The sequence below is a fragment of the Morone saxatilis genome, unplaced genomic scaffold (assembly GCF_004916995.1).
Source record: "Morone saxatilis isolate NCDOM2014 unplaced genomic scaffold, NCSU_SB_2.0 Contig15, whole genome shotgun sequence".
In the NCBI taxonomy this organism is placed as follows: domain Eukaryota; kingdom Metazoa; phylum Chordata; class Actinopteri; family Moronidae; genus Morone; species Morone saxatilis.
Genome location: NW_023339707.1, coordinates 12,561,489 through 12,581,308, shown reverse-complemented (window position 1 = coordinate 12,581,308; position 19,820 = coordinate 12,561,489). Strand labels below are relative to the sequence as shown.

Here is a 19,820-nt window from a genome sequence, read left to right as displayed (position 1 = left end):
CCTCCACAGACTATGCAAACTTCCTCCTGCCACAGAAATAGTAAAAAGAGAATGTTCATCTTACTGTAACACATCTCTTCAGACTGGTCACCCTCTGCTGAATGGCAGACAACAAGAAAACTAGTTGGCATGTGCTGCCTGCTGCACCGATCACCCTGCAGAATTGCACGAGGTGCAAAAATAGCTCTAGCAACAACTCAGCTAACCTAAAAATAGGGTGACACACAGAGCCTACAACTCTGTGGGGATGTTTGTTCTCAAGACTACAGGTGGTTTTACCATATACTCAATCTTACTGATGCCCTCATAGTATATTCTGTATACAGCTGCTTTTTGCTTAGTATTTCTAGATATTCTGTACTGGATTACTGAGAACCTTTACAGAAAGTATAATCCAGTTTAGATTTAAGTGCGTCTGAAACTGAAAACACTGGTTTTGGTTTCTTGTCATTTGTATCAGGTTTTATGACAGAAACTCACACCCAATATAACATACTGGCCTGTTCTCATCAGAATATAGATGAAATGGTGCAGGGGGGGTGTAAGACAGGAGCATCTCATTGCAGGATCGTCATTTAAACATCATCTGACATGCCTTGGACAAATAAAGAATTGTCTGCAAGACATTATGTATTACGATGACATTTAGTGCACATCGGAAAGGGGAAGAGTGGGGTGTTTTCTTGCTGGATCATTACCCTTTGTACACAATCAGCACACACATTCTCTCTTTCCCCTCTCAACTTCCCTTTTTTACAAAAGCCAAACATCACTCATCAGCATTCTCTTCAGCTGAGACATTTACCAACTGACCTGCTAAAAATGAGTCTGCTGCATTACAGCAAACCCAAAACTCTGTTCTAAAGGAGAGTATCTCATTTTTCCAGCATATGTCACCCTTTTCCATGAGCCCTTTCATTCTTTCTCTATGTGCTCAGCAGTGAATCATCACCTTCTGTCGTCACAACGTGCTGTAATATTTCATTAAAGCTGATCTTAACCTAACCCCACTGGCTTTTCAGTTGCTTTCATGATAATACTGTGTTTCACTCTGGGTTTTGACAAGTACAAACACATATACGCTGTCTGAGCTATGAAACATTTATGACCTGAGGGATATGTCTGAAGCCAACAATAACATAACTGACACAATCAAGCACAACTATCCTTCATGACAGCACTTACTAAGCTGTACAAAAGCATGTTTAGTAGACTTACTGCAATTTCCCAGCTTGGGATCAATAAAGTATATCTATCTATCTAAAATGGCAAACTGTCTCGTTCGGGTGAGACAGGTCAGGTCAGCAAATGAAAATCAAGAAAAGTTTAATGCATCCAAAAAAAAAAAAAAAGGGAGTCCTACCTGATGAGGAGCAGTCCTGACTAGTCTCTTCTCCAGACTGAAGCAACTAAATAATGCCAGTTAATAGCACAGTAAGCTCTCAACTGTTTCACCTCCCCCTCGCATTGGACACGGATGGATGTGGGTGGAGTGGAACTCATATCTCTCTCTCTCTCTCTCTCTCTCTAAAACACACACACTAACACTCCTCTACTGCTCTCTCTTTCTCACCCGTCATCTCACTCACACATTCAGTTTGAGCCATCAGTGTGCAACTGTGCAAGTGAGAGGAATGAAAACCTTTTCGAGTCTCTCTTTCATGCTACCCCTTGAACTCCACGCAAGGTTTTCAGTCTAATCAAACACCAGCTGTTTCCACTGATTAGTCCCTCTGCACTGGTTATTCACAGGCTACTGAGTGAAATCAGCTGCTATACTGTGGAAAAAACACCCTGAATACTCTGGGGTATACTCGGCACAACACTGACGGCCACTATAATCCACACTTTGCTTACATGCTGTATTAGCAGAGTTCATTATGAGTAATGCATGGCTAGTAACCTTAGAAACAGTTCATATGAACAAAAAAAAGCTTTTATTAGGTAATAACGTTATTTATTCATCTGAGCCTGTTCACTGTTGAAAACTTGTTTTGAAGAAATGCAGCATTGTTGTTTTCTCTCGCCTCTAGCTGAAAAGCGTGAAATGGCATGAAGGTGTGAAACTGAGTTATTTGTGACAGACAAACTTTCTGAAAGGCCAGTGTGCACAACTTACCATTATATAGCACGTACTTCTCTAGAAACTGAAACAATATTTTTTCCAGAAGGACAAAGAGACACTGTTGATCGAAGAAGTCTCTGAGTACTGTATTTCTCATGGTTTGATGACTTTTCAGTTTAAAGCAGTGCTTACTTTGGAACCTGGACATAACAAATATCACCAGCATCTTTTAGCTTGTGAACAGGAAGGGTTTAACTATAGAAGTCAAACATTGTTTTTAGTGCAGTGTCCTTCAACGACTTGACTTTATGTAGAGTAGCATGCTTTTTACTTATCTTAAATCTATATATATCACCTATATGCAGTACTCCAAAATACTCCAATACAAGCAAAAATTCTGCATTCAAACCTTTACTTTAAAAAGTATGATAATAATAATGATAATATCACTTCTGCATTTTACTGCTGTAAATGTTTGAGGTTGTGCTAATTTTAATAGTTTGATCTACAACAATGCATCATATTGTATGAAATCATCTCGCCTGTAGTGTCACTGCCCTGTGAGAACCATGTATCATTAAAAGGTCATCTTTTCATGAGCTCAGACAAACAGCTTTGTGATGACGTGTTTTCCAGAAAATCAAAGGAGTGGGGGGATCATAAGAAGTAAAAGAACATCTCATCCTTCAGTTTCAGAAAATATCATATTTCATAATCACCTAATTTGGAGATTGTTGGTTTTACTGGACAGAAAGGATATGAACAATTATAATGTAAATTAGTAACTAAAGCTGTCAGCCACTAGGAGTCGCCAAAGTGGGAAATGGTCAGATCATGTACACACTAAGGGTTTTTCATTATCAGTGGGAACCTTTATCATGGATCATGTTGTGATCACGGTTGTGTACAACAGAGGTATTTGTGATGGTGTGAATCCAACAATTTAGTGTTGTTTTAATTTTACCTTCTTGCTAAACAACTTATGATCACTTACTGAAATAAGTGCAATACCAACAGTATTATTTTAAAGCTTTATTTGCAGTAATTCTGTTAAATAATGAAGAGACCAATTTGAAACAACTTTTCAATTCTGTATATCTCACAGAACTTTGTGTCACTTTTGGTAATGACAACAGCAATCCAATTAAAACAGTTTTCCTGATTCATGTCATTATCCAAGACTTTTTGTTCATCACTGCGGTGAAAAGCAAGATTTAAGAAAAACCAGTGACGGAAATGCTGGAACGGCTTTGACATACAGATAGTCACAGTTTGTAAAGTCAGAGATATTGTCAATAGAGATAAAAAGTGGAAGTGGGGGATGAATTTAAAAATGTCTAAGATTACAATGTCATTGTGAATCAGAAGAAGAATCTTTAACGTCTGTGCTTTCCGTTGCCTCGCTGACTTCACTCAGCTCTTTGCTCTCTCCTCCACTGTCTCTCTCGCTTTCTCTCTCCTGGTCACCGGACCCGGACGGGCTTTGGCCCGACGGTGCCTCTTGACCCGACACACGCACCCCAGGCTTTCTTAGCTGTGGGACACAAAGAGAAAAATACGAACCCATTTACAACCAGAATCTGCTCATTTCACATTCTCCGTTCACACACCCCCTGAGGTAGTGAATCATATCTATGTTGCTATAGTGGATACACATAGAGAATTAAACCACCTCATCAGCCATGTGAGCCAGGTCTCTCTTCATGGCGTAGGCATCTTCCCCATCTGCGTAGTATTTAGGCTCTACTTCACTAATCCTGTGGAGGAACAACAATATAACACATCAGTTGCAGTCAGAACAAATATCTAAAAGTCAGGCACGTGGCTGCTATTTAGGACACTGAGGTCTTATGCTTTCTATCTTTATCATTTCAAGGGCTTAGCAAACTGCGAGGAGTTTACATTCTATATGAAAAGAGTTTTCTGTGCAGCTTTTCCCAACCAGAATTGTTTTCCTGATATTCAGAAAATATAATTCAATAATTAACTTAAATAAAAAAAAACAAAAAAAAACATAGTCCAAAACATTGTGAGACTTTGTTTTTGGTGTCTGGAGCTGTCTGGAACTCGATTAAGCTCATGGAGTAACAGATTATATATAACAGAGTTACATAATCAGGATACAAAAAAAAGGGTAACTAATGCGTGACAATAACCAGATTATGGTCACATTTAGTTAAAATGAAGATTATCCACCATGCACACTGCAGTGTGCACACATTACAACACTTCAGGACTCTTGCAACACCACTACACCACACTGGTCTCAAGTGAAACCATAACTAATCTTAAAGTTGCCAATTCATTGTCATGGCCTCTAGTGAAAAAAATGCTTTCACTGAGTGGAAGTGTCACCATTACTTTGTGTTTACAGCAGAAGAGGGTAAAGTGGTAGCCTTCCAGCTATGTAAATGGTCTTTAGTTTAGGATTTTGTTTGTTTTTTTAAATACACTGTGCAGAGAACATGTTTGATGCCAATATTAGTTTCACCATTGTTTTGTTGTCTTATAGAATATGTAAAAGTCATCTAATTGTTGTCTTTATTAACAATTCCGATACCTGAGATTTGTATATAGATTAATATCGAATAACAATCTGATACGTGTTATAAAAAAGATATAGGTACATGTATGCATTACTGTTTTTTAACAAGTGTATTCTACTAAACCTATATGATTGCTATCAATGATGTATGGCCTGCCTCAGGTTAAAGCCCTTGTCAGAGGCACAGTAGGGCGGTTCATGACTTTCCTATACTGGGATAAAAACAACGAATTACCAGGCTTATAAGTTACGTGGTATTGGATTGGTGTGCATTCACTGCCAAACACTTGTAGCTTAACTATTTTTTCTGAACTCAAAGATATCTTTGGCACTTAAGTGCTGCAATTTCTTTGGTGGACATGTACCAAATACTCACCGACACCAGTATATCTGCAGTAAGCTAATATCAGTCAATGCCAACTTATTCAACACCCCTCATGTCCTCAATATTTATGAGAATCTGAGCTATGACCAGGCCAACTGTGTAACAATACCCCCTAGGAATTCATGCATTTCAATAAAATTACTGAAATAATGTTGGCACAGAAACAGACTTACTGGAATTTGAGTGTGTTTGAGTACAGGTGCAGGGCTGCTCGGTTGCTGCAGTGGGGAGAAAAGATTGTAGATGGTACACATAGTTTGCAAAATGAAAACCGTACAATCATTTATCTGAACAAAACAAAGAGCGAACACGCTCACGGCGAGCTCTAAGAGCACGGTACCTCTTGCGAACATGAAGCGAGACATATTTAGCATTGAAGTTTTCTATCATGGCCCGGCTGGCCTGGTCCATCAGCTTCTGAGCCAGGCCCAGACGTCTGTGGGAGCGCTTCACTGCCTGGAAGACACAGAAAAGGGTTTTTACGTTAATGTTTTATGATGCCAGCCAAATACCTCAGTGATATAAAACATGGGATATAAACAACGGAGGAGATGGATGATGTTTCTCATTCAGACTCACCAGGGATGTGATGTGTCCATGGGGTACATCATCCGGGTCCTCCTCCCTAACAAGCGTTCAAACAGTTCATTAAAACACATTATATATCCCCTTTGTTCAAGTGATGTGATGGAAAATAAATGGCCACAGATACTCACATCTTTGCCAGCACATATCCCACAATTTTGCCATTTTCGTCCTCTGCAATGTATGAGAGCTGAAACGACGAAAGCGAAGAGTGTCAAACAAACACACGTAGAGACTGTAGATGAAGGGAGCAGTGGTGTTAGCAGAAAACAGCAGAAAGTGCACCGTAGCTCACCTGAGGCCACGACAATCCGTGGTAGAAATAATATTTCATCTGATAGTTTTCTGGCAGACACAGCAGGTTACAGTGCTGCATGTTCATAAGGTCCTCGGGCTGGAAGAAAGAAACTGGAAAGGTCAGAAAGGTGCCTGACACGATGCGAACCCTTCATCGGCAATAAGTGCTGAGCTAACGAGCAGCTGCAGTAACTAGCTTAGCTACAGGTTAGGAGAAACAGCATGGCTGTCGAGAGACTTCCAGCACTCTTACCCTTGCGTTTCGTATGTTCATTTTGTTAGTTGGCTTGTTATCCGGACTGTAGAAACACAAATCAAATGTACCACACCGGTCAATCAATTCATAATAATTACACTGTAAGGTTTAAAGAGATTCTCTCGCTAAGTCGAGTTGCTAGCCAGGAAGGGAGGGCAGGAAGGAGCGTGCCACAATAACGACCGCTACTTCCGGCCACAGTGCGCGCTGGGATTTCACAGTAAAAGTTGTAACCCTTGTATGAGGTGCGAGGACATAGCATAAAGTACTTTTATTTTGAAGGATGCCTTTTACCTCGATAAGGACCCGGATGTTGAGCTGTGGATCGTATTGTCGCAGACTTTATAAACGTACAGTAAGTATCAGGCTGGGTAGTTAAAGCAAAACTGGATTATTAACCAGGAAAAACAATTGTCACAACATTCCCCCACTAAAGTTCAATATCAACTGTCTTATTGCCTGACCTTGTGGTCCTTTGGGGGGCTTCTGTTTAAATATAGCTAGTTATAAGTCCATAATTCATTATTTCAGTATTGTGCTCACCTGATCCCTATTCCTAAATTAACTTGTATTTAATCAAAATACCACTAATTCTACAGCAACCAAACCTGCATGAGGCTAGTCAGTGTTTTGCCAGTGTAAGAGTACTGGTCTCTGGGCTTATAAAGCTGCCATGCTTTCTCTGAGTTGCACTCTTATTTTCATGATCCATAGATTAATTGGTCTTCCTTGATTAGGGGGACAATTTACTCTCAGTTCGTATCAGTAGATTTCTCCTACCACAACCAGAGGAAAAATAACTTCCACATCCATAATTCCAGATTAAGTTGGTTCAACCTATTCGAACTATGAACGACTACTAAAAGCCACTAAAAATGTAACATGTCGTCCTCATGTGTTAACAGTCCTCTTCCACAGAGGCGGCCACATTTCTACACTAACCCAGAATGGACAAACCAAACACTGGCTCTAGATGGGACCTTTCACGGTGAGGCGAGGGGGTTACAATCTGCAACTACACCGCTGGATGCCGCTAAATCCTACACACTGGTCCTTTAAGTAAAATGTATTACTGTATTAAATGTATTAAATGTATTAGCATGAAAAGTTAGTATTAACATAAAAGTATTATTATTAAAATGGAATAGATATCTAAAATGTGATTGGGATGACAGACTGCACATGTTCATATGAACAATTGTTTATATTTACAGCAAGTGTAAAAAATATTAACAGGAACTGAGAAAGTGTTAAATGATGCAGTTGTTCAGAGGAGATGGCTGAGTGGTCTGTGATGGTTGATCTCACTACTTGATGCCGTCAGCAACTGTTTCTGTGGGTGTCTCTTCAATAGCTGAAGTGGTGGACATACTTGAGGTCATTATGAGCAAGCCACATGCAATTACAGCCTATTACATGAAGGGCTGTAAGAAAATGTCAATACACTTAGGTATTTCAATATTTTGCTTTTTGATATTGTACTGTTTGTGTGTTTAAACCACTAAACGCTAGATTGCAGTGTTGTAAGATGTTGGATGTTACATGGACCGTGATAAATGTATATCCCCCTCCATTGGTTGCATAAAATAATAAACTTTTATACTCAGCTTTTATGCATAAGGTTGTATGTTCTTTTATAATATTAAAAAAAATGTAACTGCAGTATATCACCTTGCTTTAAGTATCGCAATATATCTTAATATACTGAATCGTAACCCCTCTGTCATGATAAGTAACATATCATCAATATGCTTTGTTTACAACTTGATAGTATTGCTAGCTCGCTAACACTTAAAACATAGAGCAGTGGTTCTCAACCTAGGGGTCGGGGACCCCTGGCGGTCCTTTAGGGGTTTCAGGGGTCCCTGACACGTAAAAGACTGAGAACCACTGACATAGAGGTTTATTAGATAAATAACCTTTAATTACCTTGTCGTCATAATTTGACTTTCTGTTCCCCGGTGCTTTTTATGCAGTGTCAGCCAGAAAAGACACAAATAAAACAAGTATATATAGAGAGAGAGACTTCCTCAATTAACTTCTGCTTGAGATAGTTACGGCACGTCACATTCAAGAAGCTGGAAAGGATTTGGAGAAAATGTCAAGAAGACCATCTACATGTTATACTTTTGTAACATTTCATGGCTTTGGTGAAATCTGTACAGGGTATTCTGATGGGTTATGCTGACAGATGTTTTTCCCCTTATTTTGTTGTTATTACTGTTCCTATGTAATTTGAATACTTTTATAACGCATCTTTAGGTTTTATAATGATGAAAATAACAGATCATGTGCAGTACAACAGGGAAAATGTAAAAGTCTATCCCAATATGTATAACTAACTACATACTAATTTATGTCTATTTTGTAGAGCTTCTTTATTTATGCCTATTCTGTGTATGTACATTGAGTGCAATGCAAAACTGCAGTTAAATAACTGGAATGTGTTCACATACCTGGCCAATAAAAGTAATTCTGGTTCTGATAAGAATAGGTTATTAATTTACTCTAGGTTATTATTCATTTTCCTCTACAGAGTTGTATTTGGTTTCATAGTGAGCTTATAATTTTAAAGCGCTCACTTTACCTATCCCTATTTATCACCTATTAGTTATACTGTATATTTCAAAATGTACTGTGACAATCCTTCTTTCTATCACCACAGCCAGTTTGTTGCTATAATAATTGGCCAGTGTGCTAATACTTCAGGTAAAAGTACTGGCATCCAATCAGCAGTCTAACATGCAAATGTAGCAGGTGTCGCCAGGGAGGGACTGTAGAGGAAACAGATATTTTTGGACTAACACCCTCTGTTCCAGGCGGTGTGTCAACATTTTACAGGAATAATACCCTAAATAAAGATCTTCAGGTTCATACAGAGGAAGATGACAACTTTCACATGTGAGATAAGAGCTCTGGTGGGTTGTTGACTGATGGCGAGATCAGATTGCCGCTCTGCTGCTATTTCTCAGATATGGAACAGTAATGAGTGGAAAATGTGATTATTTGAGTTTTGTGAGGAACGGCAAAGAGCGACGGTGTGGCTGAAGCGCTTTTCCAGATGGAGACAGACCTGAAGCTGGAGTCAAGTTTGTGGGTCGGGAATAAAAGATACCTGGCGGTCCTGACGGGCTGGCATTTCAACTGGACCGAGGTAGATAAGAAGAATCGCGACAAGAAGACAAGTAGGTGGCCCTTAACTAATCATCTCTCGATCTGTAGCCTGATAGCGCTAAATATACGTTCTCGTTGTCACAATGTTGCTGTGTGCCACCTGTTTAAAAACTTGTTTCTTATCTTCACTGAACTGACCTTAATAGGACTGATGACAAACGAGAAGTAGTCATTCTTTAGAAGTAGCCTAGGAAACAACATAAACAAAACAATGTTTAGTACACCTTATATGTGATATTGGACTTCTACAGGAAGGGAGCGCTTCAATTAAGCCTATGGCTGCTTGCAGAAAACGTGAAGAACAAGTTAAACAGCACTAACACGAAACACAGCCTGAGACAGTGTACTGAAAACAGGCTATACAGTCCTCACACACCTTCAGGCACAAGGTTATAATATAGGATTCATTCTTTAACTATAAAACAGTTTTTTTCAACACACACACATGGAAAGTGTTTGCTTAACAACATCATGACGATACATTTTTAACACAGTAGTCAATTCAGTTTCATTTATATAGCACAATCAGAATCAGAATCAGAATCGGTTTTTATTGCCCAGTAGGTTCTTACATACAAGGAATTTGCCTTGTTATATCAGTGTATAACAATAAACACTGTATGAGAAAATTATACATAAAGTTGAGACAATAAAAATAGACAATATGTACAGTGTGACTGTATTTAAATAAATTAGTGAAGAGCTGCACAGTTCCAGGACATGTGCAAGTTTGCAAAATCACAAGTAAAAAATGTTGGTCTCTAAAAAAAAAACTCAGACATGCAATAGATGTTGGTTGTACAGAATAGACCAACATAGTAAAATGACAATCAATCAGGATGAGAAAATTGAGCTATTGATAGAATGCACACATATACATTTACAATATACACAAGGGTGTGATATGTGATATGTGCTCAAATCAATAGCCCTGAAAATATCGACCAAAAGAAGACGCTATCATGTTTTACGAAAGCTGTATCATCCAAAACTCTCATTAATAGTCCTTTCTTATAACTAATAATATGGATGATGTGCCAGCATACACAATAGGCCTTTTTCACAGCAGTTTGACTTATCATACTTGGAAAAGCACCAGATGTTATTCATAACGTTAATGATGGCTCTGTGTCCCAGTAAGCCATGACCAGTGAGCCAATAACAATACCAGGATCCTGAACCTGAAGCAGCTAAATCGATTAGTAACACATGTGCTTTTTCTGCTGTGACCTGTCAAATAAGCCCTAAAACAGAGCTCTGGCATTAGAACAATGGGATGCAGCCATTATTAATTTTATTAAATTACACCTGTGCTTAAACAGCTTTAAAATATTCCATTCATTGTATGCAAGGAAGCGTGTCCACTGATGTCTGCACTGTGTGTGTTTGTCTGTCTGATTAAAGTTTCAGTGCCGGTGGCAGAGGTGGTTGGAGTTGAGGATGGTCTGGTGGAGATCCTACCCCAGAAGTCAGTTGAGGACACAGACAAAGACTTCACGGGTGGGTGCTCTTACTCTCTAAGATATCACAAACCCAAGGCCACAGTCAACGCTTAAGTGAATAGTAATAACACAGACTGAGGCCGTGCACATCTTCTGCCGTTGAGTTTCAAATGAGATTGTGAATAATTTGCATACAGGTACACGATACGCTCGCTTTACAATTCAGTCAAATAAGTGCCTGTAAACCTGTCTAACAGCTTATATTGTAGAATTATAGTGTCGTTTTGACTTCTTCATCTGTCATCCACCTCCAGTTTTCTACATAAAGCGCAGCAGCAGTGGTGGCTCTTATGGGTTACTATGGAGACTGGGCCGGACCCAGTTCAGCTGCCCTAGCCGGGTCCTCAGAGACCAGTGGACGAAACACCTAAGAACTGCTCTCAAAACCCACAGTATGGATGGATAATTATATAAATTAATAACACAAAGCTGATATTATGACTCCTATGTCTATGATTTTACTAATAATGATTAATTATGTTCAAATCCCCCAAGAGTTGGCTGGCTCTTTGTTAATATTTCAATATCTTTCAGGTCCGTTGCGTCCACACAGGCTGTTGGTGTTTATAAACCCATTTGGAGGAAAAAAGAAAGGAAGAAAGATCTACCATTCTCTGGTTGCCCCACTGTTTGAGCTGGCTGGTATCAGCTCTCATGTAATAGGTAACGACAAAATGGTGTTATACTGGTTTTATTTTGTTTAGAGAGAAGTTTAATATGTTACTGATGCAAATGCTACTCTGGGTGAAGCGTTATGTCTCCTAGATGGACTGACCTACTACTACTACTAAAATTTAAAGTGATATGTAATCATAACATTTATTGTTTAGTGACTGAGCGGGCGAACCAGGCCAGAGACCATCTCCTGAAGAAAGACCTGACAGGTTTTGATGGGTAAGAGCTATCAGCACCGCAGTGCAAACACTGTGGTGTGAGAGCATTATGCCAGCTAAGCTCGCTGGGAGGTGCTTTTCCTAACAGAAACTCTTGTGTTTGTTTATAATAGTGTGGTGTGTGTGGGTGGGGATGGCATGTTCAGCGAAATACTTCACGGTTTGATTGGGCGGACACAACAAGAGGCAGGCCTTTGTGAGAACGATCCCGCTGTCACTTTACAGCCTTGTCCGCTTCATATTGGCATAATCCCTGCAGGTAATGACACTGTTAATAAGTATTAATGAACTGATGGAGCAATAACAGCAGACATGCACACACCCTGTTGTATTGTATCTGTTGTAGGTTCTACAGACTGTGTGTGTTATGCCACAGTGGGAGTGATCGACCCTGTTACTTCAGCTTTGCACATTATCGTTGGTGAGAAAAGACAATCTTTTAATCACAGTTTTTTTTATCAAGATATTAAAATACCTGAGCAATTTTATCAACTCTGAGCTCCACAGTTTATCTTATTTCCCACAATACCTTGCAGGAGACTCTCAACCTTTGGATGTGTGTTCAGTTCACCAAACTTCTGCTCTGGTGCGCTACTCAGTGTCTCTGTTGGGTTATGGCTTCTATGGTGACGTACTGGCTGAGAGTGAAAAACACCGTTGGATGGGACCTCTGCGATATGACTATTCAGGTATGGACGGATGAGTCATGAACAGAAATGACTGCATGCTGAATTACATTAGATGCTGTTAGATTCTCTGTATTTATTTTTAGCGTAAAGTTAAAAATTCATTCTGAAACCTCATAACGCTTTGACCAAGATGAAAGGATATTATGTGACGCATATGCTCTTTTTAAAATAGATTTATGTAACGAAGCAACATTTCCTTGCCCATGTACCTTTTTAAAATCTCATGTATACATTTAGTGTTGTGTATTTTCAGCTAACTTAATTGTGCTCCTTCGTCTAGGCACAATGGTGTACCTGAGCAACAGAAGCTATGCAGGCATAGTTCAGTATCTACCAGCAGACCCAGTGTTCTCCAGCCCGAGAGACCGAACACGCTGCCTCACAGGGTAAAACACCAACTTTTGACAAGACATGACATAAAGAAGGGTGTATACAATTAATAATAAACACAAAACATACCTCCAAAAAAGAAAGTAAATAGTATTACAATGTGCACACTAGATCTTGGTCTGAAAGAAGATCATAGTAACATATAAACCTGTAGAAAGGTCTGTTATATTCTTTGGTGACTAATCTTATTCCCAGCCTTTCCGCCAGTGCTCATCCTTATCTAGGCTATCTAAGGATGAGGGTGCTTTTAAGCGTCCCTCTTAATGAGAAAGAGAGAAAGTGTTGCTGGTAGTAGCATCATTATTATTTGAGCACTAGTGAAATGGTTCAAATTCACTGATCGAGACACTGTAACTTCTACCTGCAGCAGGGGCTCAGGTATTGGATGCACCTTAAGGCGGGGTAGGAAGCACGTCAAGAGGAACTTGATCTAGATGAAAGGTGAGCCTTGGCCTCCTGATAGAGCGCACAAGGCCTGGTTCTTTGTCTGAGGCAGCTGCCTCTGGCTGTCAGCTAATAGTTCTTGATGCTCTTATGAATGGGTGTCAAGGTCGAGGAGCTTGTTATTTCACAGGCTTCCAGCCAGACTAAAATTCTTTGTATTGTGTGTGTGTGTGTGTGTCGTGTTGTGTGTTTGTGTGTGTGCGCATTTAGGTGCAGTGTGTGCTCCAGAAGCACAGAAAGACTTTTCCCCCACTCTTCGGATTCAGGCTCCCTGTACAGCTCCCACTACAGCCAATTCAGTAGTGACTCAGAGGGTAAATACACACACATTAAAGTCCTGTTGTTGTGTTTTGTATATTTTAGCCCATTTAGCAGCACACATCATGAATACTTTAAAGCTTTCTTCCTCGCCAGGTTGCACAATATGATTCTTCCTTCTAAGATTGTTTTATTTAAATTATTAATAGATGGCTGAAGGGGTGATATTATCCAGTACTGTGACTACTAATGTGAGATGTGTAGAAAAAGTGAAAAAACTTACATTTGTTACAGAAATATGTTTTCTTTTGCTCTGTTAATCATCTCAAGACCCCTCAGATTTGTTTTTATCAAACAATTACAGCAAACCAAAGTTTGTCTGAGAAGTAAAGAACACACAACAGTGAGCAGTAAAGTATGCATGATGGGCTAAAGCATGCAAAGACACCAGTATGGTCATTAAAGAATCATCAATGATATACAGTAGGACGTTTTTGAATCCAGCATCATCTCTCTCTCTCTTGTCTGTCCAGGTGAGTGGGTGACTGTGGAGGGCAGGTTCAGGTGTGTGTCTCTCACTTGTATGTCCAGCTCGTGTCCCAAGAGTCCTCTGGGCCTGTCTCCCTCTGCCCACCTGGCGGACGGAACAGGAGACCTCATCCTGGTATGGGACACTCACCCGTTGGGATTCCTCAAGTTCCTCTACAGGCACACGAGCACAGAGGACCAGGTGTGGGCACTTTCACATTAAAACCAAGCTGGAACTAGGGAGTTTAAACGCTGCTTGACGCAATCTCTCCTCCCACTTTACCTAGTTTGACCTGCCATTTGTGGAGGTCCACCGCGTGAAGGCTGTCCGTTTCTCTGTCCCTTCGAGCAAAGAGGAAGAACAGTATGAAGAAGTTGGAGGGATGAGTGGTGAGATAGATGAAGAAGAGAGAGGCTACGTCGAGACTGTGAGCAGGAATGGATCTCAGCAGCACCTTGCAGAGAGAGGCACAGGGCGAGATTTGACAAACGAACAGAAAACGACGACTCCCTTCCTGTGTGGTCTATGCTGCAGTAAAGCTCCTACTGTGTCAGTTTGGAACTGTGACGGAGAGATCCTGCCTTTCACTGAGATCTTCTGCAGGTAAAAGAGTGCAAGAGAACTCCATGTGGTGTTTTGTGTATTCTCAAACCGCACTGTATTATACTCAATACATTTTTGAATTTTGAATTAAATTTTTATTTCTGATTCTGATTCTGATTCCTACTGTTATCATATGTCAAGTTCAAACACAAAAAAGTGTACAGATAGCAACTTATTTCTCAGACGTGCAGTTTTAAACTGTGTTCACTCCTTCTCTCAGGATTCATGGCCAGTTGGTGCGTCTGTATGCCAGAGGCATCGAGGACGGAGCAGCCGTACACAACTGCAGCGAGGAAAATGACCAGTTTGAAAGGACATCCTTCTCAAATGGTCTCGCCTAAATGTTGGATGATGAGAGAAAAGTGACAATGGGAATGTTTCTAGGGCAAAGGCTAATTTGTATATTTGAGAGAAAGGATAGCCAGCTTTGCAGTCTGTCTTGGCCAAAGAGTTCCTAATATTTCAGGTACTTTTACATTGAAATAATGAAAAAAAAAAATGTATTCTTGAATAAGTCTGTTTGTTGAATATTGCTCCTTAAAAAAACATTATTATAAAACTTGCTAAATTATACACTTATCTGTAGTACAGGTTTTTCTGCACACAAACTTGTATACAGTGTTTGGTCTGCAAATTGTATTTATTTTCACTTTAGCATACAGGGAATACAATCAAGGTCAACAGAAGTTAAATGACAAAAAACATGACTTGACTCTGATTTATTGCAGTCAACACTGGTTCAGTAGTGCAGCAGTGTAACTTTGCAGCTGAATAGCAGCAGCAAAAGCTTCCTTTTTGTTTTGCATAAACAATCAGGCAGTAGGAACTTTGTTTTCCTACTGTGATCAAAAGAGAGCTTATGAGATTATAATATTTTAAAATATATCTTTACTATTTTTAGTGTCAACATAGTTTCCCATACTGACAGACCATGATATTATAATTGCATACAGTAAATGTTGAGTAACACATGAAAGAACAAATATGTTCCAAGAAGAGAAGTTCTTTAAACACACACAAGCACTTCCCGTGGCCCTCCGAGTACTGGCAGGATCACCACCAAATAGTGATCCTGTGAGTGAGTGAGTGTGTTTGTTGATGGAAGGCCCCCAGCTAGACCAAACACCTGGTAGAGACAGACATAGGTGACAACATAGGTCTGCTGCAGGCAGTTAGAGGAAATCCAACAAATGTAAAAGTAAAATTAAGTTGTAATGTTGAAACTCGTTCATGCATTGTGAGAGATTAATCGTTACAAATGTTATTAACAATCATTTATAGGTTTTATTTGAATGTAGCTTAAAACACCTACCTGGAAGTCATTCTTACCCGAAACAGGGCACTCAAACTGGTTTCCTTTGTTATTGAGAAAGTGTTATGTTCTTACAAACCAGACCAACAAGCCCTTCTAGTATAAATATTATGTGGTGTTGCTGCTTTGCATGCATCACGTTTAGTGTCATCGTGGTTTAGTGATGACTGTAAACATAGGTCTGCTGACAGCAGAGGACAGGCCTCATATGATTTTCTTGTTCCACAAGTCTCATATGTCTTAAGGCCAGTGTTGTTAGGTGTGGCCAATGCTAGTAAAAGAAAAAAGAAAAATGGGCAGGCAGAAGAGTGAATGATGATTTATTTAGAAATGTATTAACTAAATTTCAGATTTACAGGTGAACACTCAAATCAAGCTACTACAGTCATTTTTATCTCCAGATTCATTCTTGAATGATTAGGGCTAAAAAGCAGTGGTGTTTTCTTTACATGCAGACAAAATCAGACAACGGTACAGCAGTGAAAGATTGCAGTCAAATTTATTGTTTGTAAACTCGCCGACAGTGGTGTGTGTGTGTGTGTTCATGAGTTTTGTGGGTGTGTGGGCATGTGTGTGACAGAAGGCATCATGTTGTGTGGGGCTTCACCCACTTGTATTTTCCCTCATAGCGGAATCCCACCCTCTTCACGAGATCATCCGCCTCGTTTGGACCACGACTGTGGATGCAACAAAGAAAAGACAAGGGGAAGAGAAATTAAAAAGGACAACCTGCATCATGTTTTTATTCCTGTCTCATAAAAAAGATGATTTTACCTTCCATATGTGTAAGGGATGGGGGGTGTCTTCTGTGCCTCTATTTGTTGGAGCAGGGGGGTGAAGATCTTCCAGGCCTCCCGTAACTCATCACTGGAACAGAAAGGCGAACAGTTCAGGTCATAAAATAGTACATTAAAACAAACTACCTAAACAGTGAACTATGACAGTAAATGGTACAACCAACCTGCGGACAAAATGCATCTGATTTCCACAGAAGACATCCAGTATCAGCCTCTCATAAGCATCTGGGAGCTTCACATTCTAGAGGAAGATGACAAAAACTGTAAATATCTGCTTATTTCAGGTTCAGTGATCTGTCTTAATATGAAAGTGGATGGTCTTTACTTGGATAAGATATGATGGATAGGATATCATAATATTTTATTTTATTTTAATTAATACGATAATATTTAACAATTAGGTGATGAAATTCTTGATTCTCAAAACTGTCTTAAGCCTATTGAGCGCATCCTTACACCATCAATACCTCTGTAAAACATTGATTATCTATCAAATGTCACATGATATTTTAGAGTATGTTAAGGATGAAATAATAACTAAGTGTTAATAAATAAAGTTTGACCAACTTATCTTAAGAATAAAGTGATACCTTCTCAAAGGAATTTACGTTAACACACTGACAGTAGACAAAAAATATTCTAATACTGAAAGTTGGACCTGAATGATAGACCACAATGGATACCTTGTATCTGCTCCTGTAGGTGAGGTCCAGCTCAGTCTCCTCTGGGCTGAAGTAAACCCCAGGCCTCTTTGTCATCATCTTCAGGTAAATTGCTTCGTCTGGCTGCACCCGCACCACCAGCTCGTTCCTCTGACAGCGTTCATTGAAGATGTCTCCTGGCACGTCAGTGAACTGCAGACGCACTTCTGCCTTCCGCTCATTCAAAGCTTTACCACAGCGGAGAATGAAAGGAACTCCTGGTGGAGAGGTGGATGATGTAAGGACAGACATGAAGGGAGAAAATCAGAGGGGACGTTTTAAAAAGACAAGTGAGGGAAAAAAGAAAGAAAGATGAAAATATGTTTTTCCTCACCATCCCATCTTTCATTCTGAACATAGAGCACTGCGGTGGCAAATGTTGGTGTACAAGAGCCTTCTGGTACAGTGGGGTCGTCAAGGTAACCCAGCTTGGAGTGGCCTTCCCCCTCAGGGTCCCCCACATACTGACCGAGCACCACATCTGACACAGCAACAGGGGCGATGCACTTCAGTACCTTTACCTACAGCACATCAATAATTACAAGACAGCATGAATGCAATGACATTGACAGAATACATGCAGAATGTGAACAAATGTCCTTCTGTTTTCAATCATTCATTATTTGGTGTCACCTTCTCATCCCTCACGTCAACTGGGCTGGTGGAAGCAGGTTTCTCCATGGCAACCAAACAGAGCATCTGGAGGAGATGGTTCTGCATGACATCTCTACATCAACAAACAAGAACTGGAATCAGGGCAGGTAGAGGCTCCAGTGTAACAATAAGTATATTCAGTGTTGTCACTTTTATTTGAGTGTACCATCTCTCACCGAATAATACCAAAGTCATCGAAGTATCCTCCACGGCCCTGAGTGCCAAAGGGCTCCTTAAAGGTGAGGACCACACAGGCCACGCTGTTCCTGTTCCATATGGGTCCAAAGATGCGATTTCCAAACCTGAAAGTGAGAGAATAAAACACTGCTGAAATAAAACCCTAGATACTAGCGAAAGAGGAAGAGAAGCGCTTGTGAAATCTACAAGTCTTGTCTATGACATTTACATTTATACCAGTGGTAAAGTGCTTGGAAAGGTGCGTATGGAACTTGTTACCTGAGCACCATCAGGTTCTGGACCATCTCTTTGCCAAGGTAGTGGTCTATGCGGTAGATCTGGTCCTCTATGAACAGGGAGGAAAGGTGGGCCGACAGCTCCTGTGAGCTCTGGAGGTCACGGCCAAAGGGCTTCTCAACAATTATCCTGTTCCAGCCTCTGTGTTACAAACATAGCGGATTAGAATAATATGATCAAATAGCAAGTGAATTGAATGGACTTGTGAGTGTAACAAAGACTGACTTGAGGCTCATGCAGTGGGCTCTAATGTTTGTGCTAACATGGTGGTAGACGGTAGGTGGCAGAGCCAGGTAGAAGAGTCTGTTGGCGTCAGCTCCCCTCGGTAGAGATGACAGATGCGTGTTGAGTTGAGCAAAAGAGCTGCCATCATCGTACCTTCCTTTAAGGTAGGAGTTCCTACTGAAGAAGGCTGAGAGACTCTCACTCTCTTCTTCAGTGACCTGAGGGAAATGTTGAACAATGATTGCGGAAAACACACCCCAATCAATATTGTCTTAGATAGCCATCAAGGAGCCTTTAGCTGAACTACCTTCATATGAGGCAGACATGCTGTCTTGATGTCCTCCACGGTCAGGTTAGACCGGGCAAAACCCACAAAGTAGGTGTTGTCTGGGAGCAGGCCATCTCTGAATAACCACCTAAAGGAGGGGCAGAGTCAGTCAAAAGCACTGAGGCAGAACAGCAGGGGTCAAACTCCTCATAACACAAACTGACCAAACCACTTTAAAACAACTCTGTCTGGGTTTGTAATTACTCACCATAAAGTTGGATAGATCTTCTTTTTTGCAAGATCCCCCTGCGGAAATAGTACAAATTAAAAAAAAGAGATCTGATCACGAACCTCTAATCATAATCTCTGTGGCTTAAAGGAGAATCAATCAGAGTCCAAAGAGCAGGTAAACTTTAAAAATAAGCAGTCAGTCACAGTGTGTAATGTGAGAGCTTTGAACACACCCTCTTTGCAGGACTTTGAGACTTCATTCAAACTGAAATAGAATACTTGCTTTGGAAAAATAAGGAAAAACAAACAAGTACAACAGAGAAAAACAGATATTTTGCAATTTGTATGCTCAACGTGATAAAATGTTCCCCTTCTTTCAGTGCTTGACAAAGGGAAAAGTAGATGCAGCACATTTCAGTCAACATGAGCTCATTCCCTGGCTTTCATATTCTGATTAGCACAACACAATATTACCCAGTGAATTGTTCTCCTGTGAGGCTTTGTGTCAACTCTGCTGGGCTCCTGTCACTCTTGATAAACATA

At 40.2% G+C, this 19,820-nt stretch overlaps 4 protein-coding genes across 7 annotated transcripts in view; 1 reads left to right on the top strand and 3 right to left on the bottom strand.

Moving 5' to 3' along the window:
• arhgap4a (Rho GTPase activating protein 4a) overlaps positions 1-1,516 on the bottom strand; it is a 9,467-nt gene extending 7,951 nt beyond the window's left edge. Inside the window, exon 1 of one of the 3 annotated variants that reach the window (XM_035656930.1) lies at positions 1,364-1,516. Coding sequence is in view for 2 of the 3 variants with exons in the window: in XM_035656929.1 (XP_035512822.1) it covers positions 65-131 (67 nt within the window). In the remaining variant the exon portion in view is untranslated. Of the gene's footprint in view, positions 1-64; positions 202-1,363 lie in introns of those variants that run through there. The other 2 variants (XM_035656929.1, XM_035656928.1) reach the window with 2 other exon arrangements.
• A 1,566-nt stretch (positions 1,517-3,082) lies between these two features.
• Positions 3,083-6,323, bottom strand: naa10 (N-alpha-acetyltransferase 10, NatA catalytic subuni). Its single transcript, XM_035656971.1, has 8 exons — positions 6,131-6,323; positions 5,876-5,974; positions 5,712-5,770; positions 5,575-5,620; positions 5,336-5,451; positions 5,169-5,213; positions 3,738-3,822; positions 3,083-3,599 (listed from the first exon to the last, which is right to left on the bottom strand). Exons 1-8 carry the CDS (start codon positions 6,149-6,151, stop codon positions 3,417-3,419), a joined length of 654 nt encoding a protein of 217 aa, XP_035512864.1. The 5' UTR covers positions 6,152-6,323; the 3' UTR covers positions 3,083-3,416.
• A 2,616-nt stretch (positions 6,324-8,939) lies between these two features.
• On the top strand, positions 8,940-15,131 carry zgc:158263 (ceramide kinase family protein). The gene is made up of 13 exons (XM_035656936.1): positions 8,940-9,318; positions 10,712-10,807; positions 11,064-11,201; positions 11,344-11,472; positions 11,640-11,703; positions 11,816-11,961; positions 12,049-12,123; positions 12,239-12,391; positions 12,672-12,777; positions 13,436-13,539; positions 14,017-14,213; positions 14,299-14,615; positions 14,836-15,131. The coding sequence occupies exons 1-13, from the start codon at positions 9,195-9,197 to the stop codon at positions 14,954-14,956; spliced, it is 1,770 nt and encodes a 589-aa protein (XP_035512829.1). The 5' UTR covers positions 8,940-9,194; the 3' UTR covers positions 14,957-15,131.
• A 549-nt stretch (positions 15,132-15,680) lies between these two features.
• Positions 15,681-19,820, bottom strand: part of LOC118324535 (glucose-6-phosphate 1-dehydrogenase-like) — a 4,788-nt gene continuing 648 nt past the window's right edge. Inside the window, exons 3-14 of one of the 2 annotated variants that reach the window (XM_035656943.1) lie at positions 19,315-19,352; positions 19,086-19,194; positions 18,779-18,996; positions 18,536-18,694; positions 18,256-18,381; positions 18,059-18,152; positions 17,760-17,946; positions 17,408-17,643; positions 16,889-16,965; positions 16,702-16,794; positions 16,539-16,604; positions 15,681-15,741 (exon numbers count right to left, since the gene is read on the bottom strand). In XM_035656943.1, the coding sequence (XP_035512836.1) occupies positions 15,729-15,741; positions 16,539-16,604; positions 16,702-16,794; positions 16,889-16,965; positions 17,408-17,643; positions 17,760-17,946; positions 18,059-18,152; positions 18,256-18,381; positions 18,536-18,694; positions 18,779-18,996; positions 19,086-19,194; positions 19,315-19,352 (1,416 nt within the window). In that variant the 3' untranslated portion in view covers positions 15,681-15,728. The other variant, XM_035656942.1, reaches the window with a different exon arrangement.

What these genes read in the sequence shown, in the direction of transcription:
- zgc:158263 (XM_035656936.1), top strand. Translation starts at nt 9,195, where the DNA reads ATGGAGACAGACCTGAAGCTGGAGTCAAGTTTGTGGGTCGGGAATAAA. An exon ending in AACTGCTCTCAAAACCCACA is followed by an intron (nt 11,202 to 11,343) that starts GTATGGATGGAT and finishes AATATCTTTCAG; the next exon opens with GTCCGTTGCGTCCACACAGG. An exon ending in TATTGGCATAATCCCTGCAG is followed by an intron (nt 11,962 to 12,048) that starts GTAATGACACTG and finishes TATCTGTTGTAG; the next exon opens with GTTCTACAGACTGTGTGTGT.
- naa10 (XM_035656971.1), bottom strand. Translation starts at nt 6,151, where the DNA reads ATGAACATACGAAACGCAAGG. An exon ending in TGAACATACGAAACGCAAGG is followed by an intron (nt 5,975 to 6,130) that starts GTAAGAGTGCTG and finishes TCTTTCTTCCAG; the next exon opens with CCCGAGGACCTTATGAACAT. An exon ending in TCGCTTCATGTTCGCAAGAG is followed by an intron (nt 5,214 to 5,335) that starts GTACCGTGCTCT and finishes TCCCCACTGCAG; the next exon opens with CAACCGAGCAGCCCTGCACC.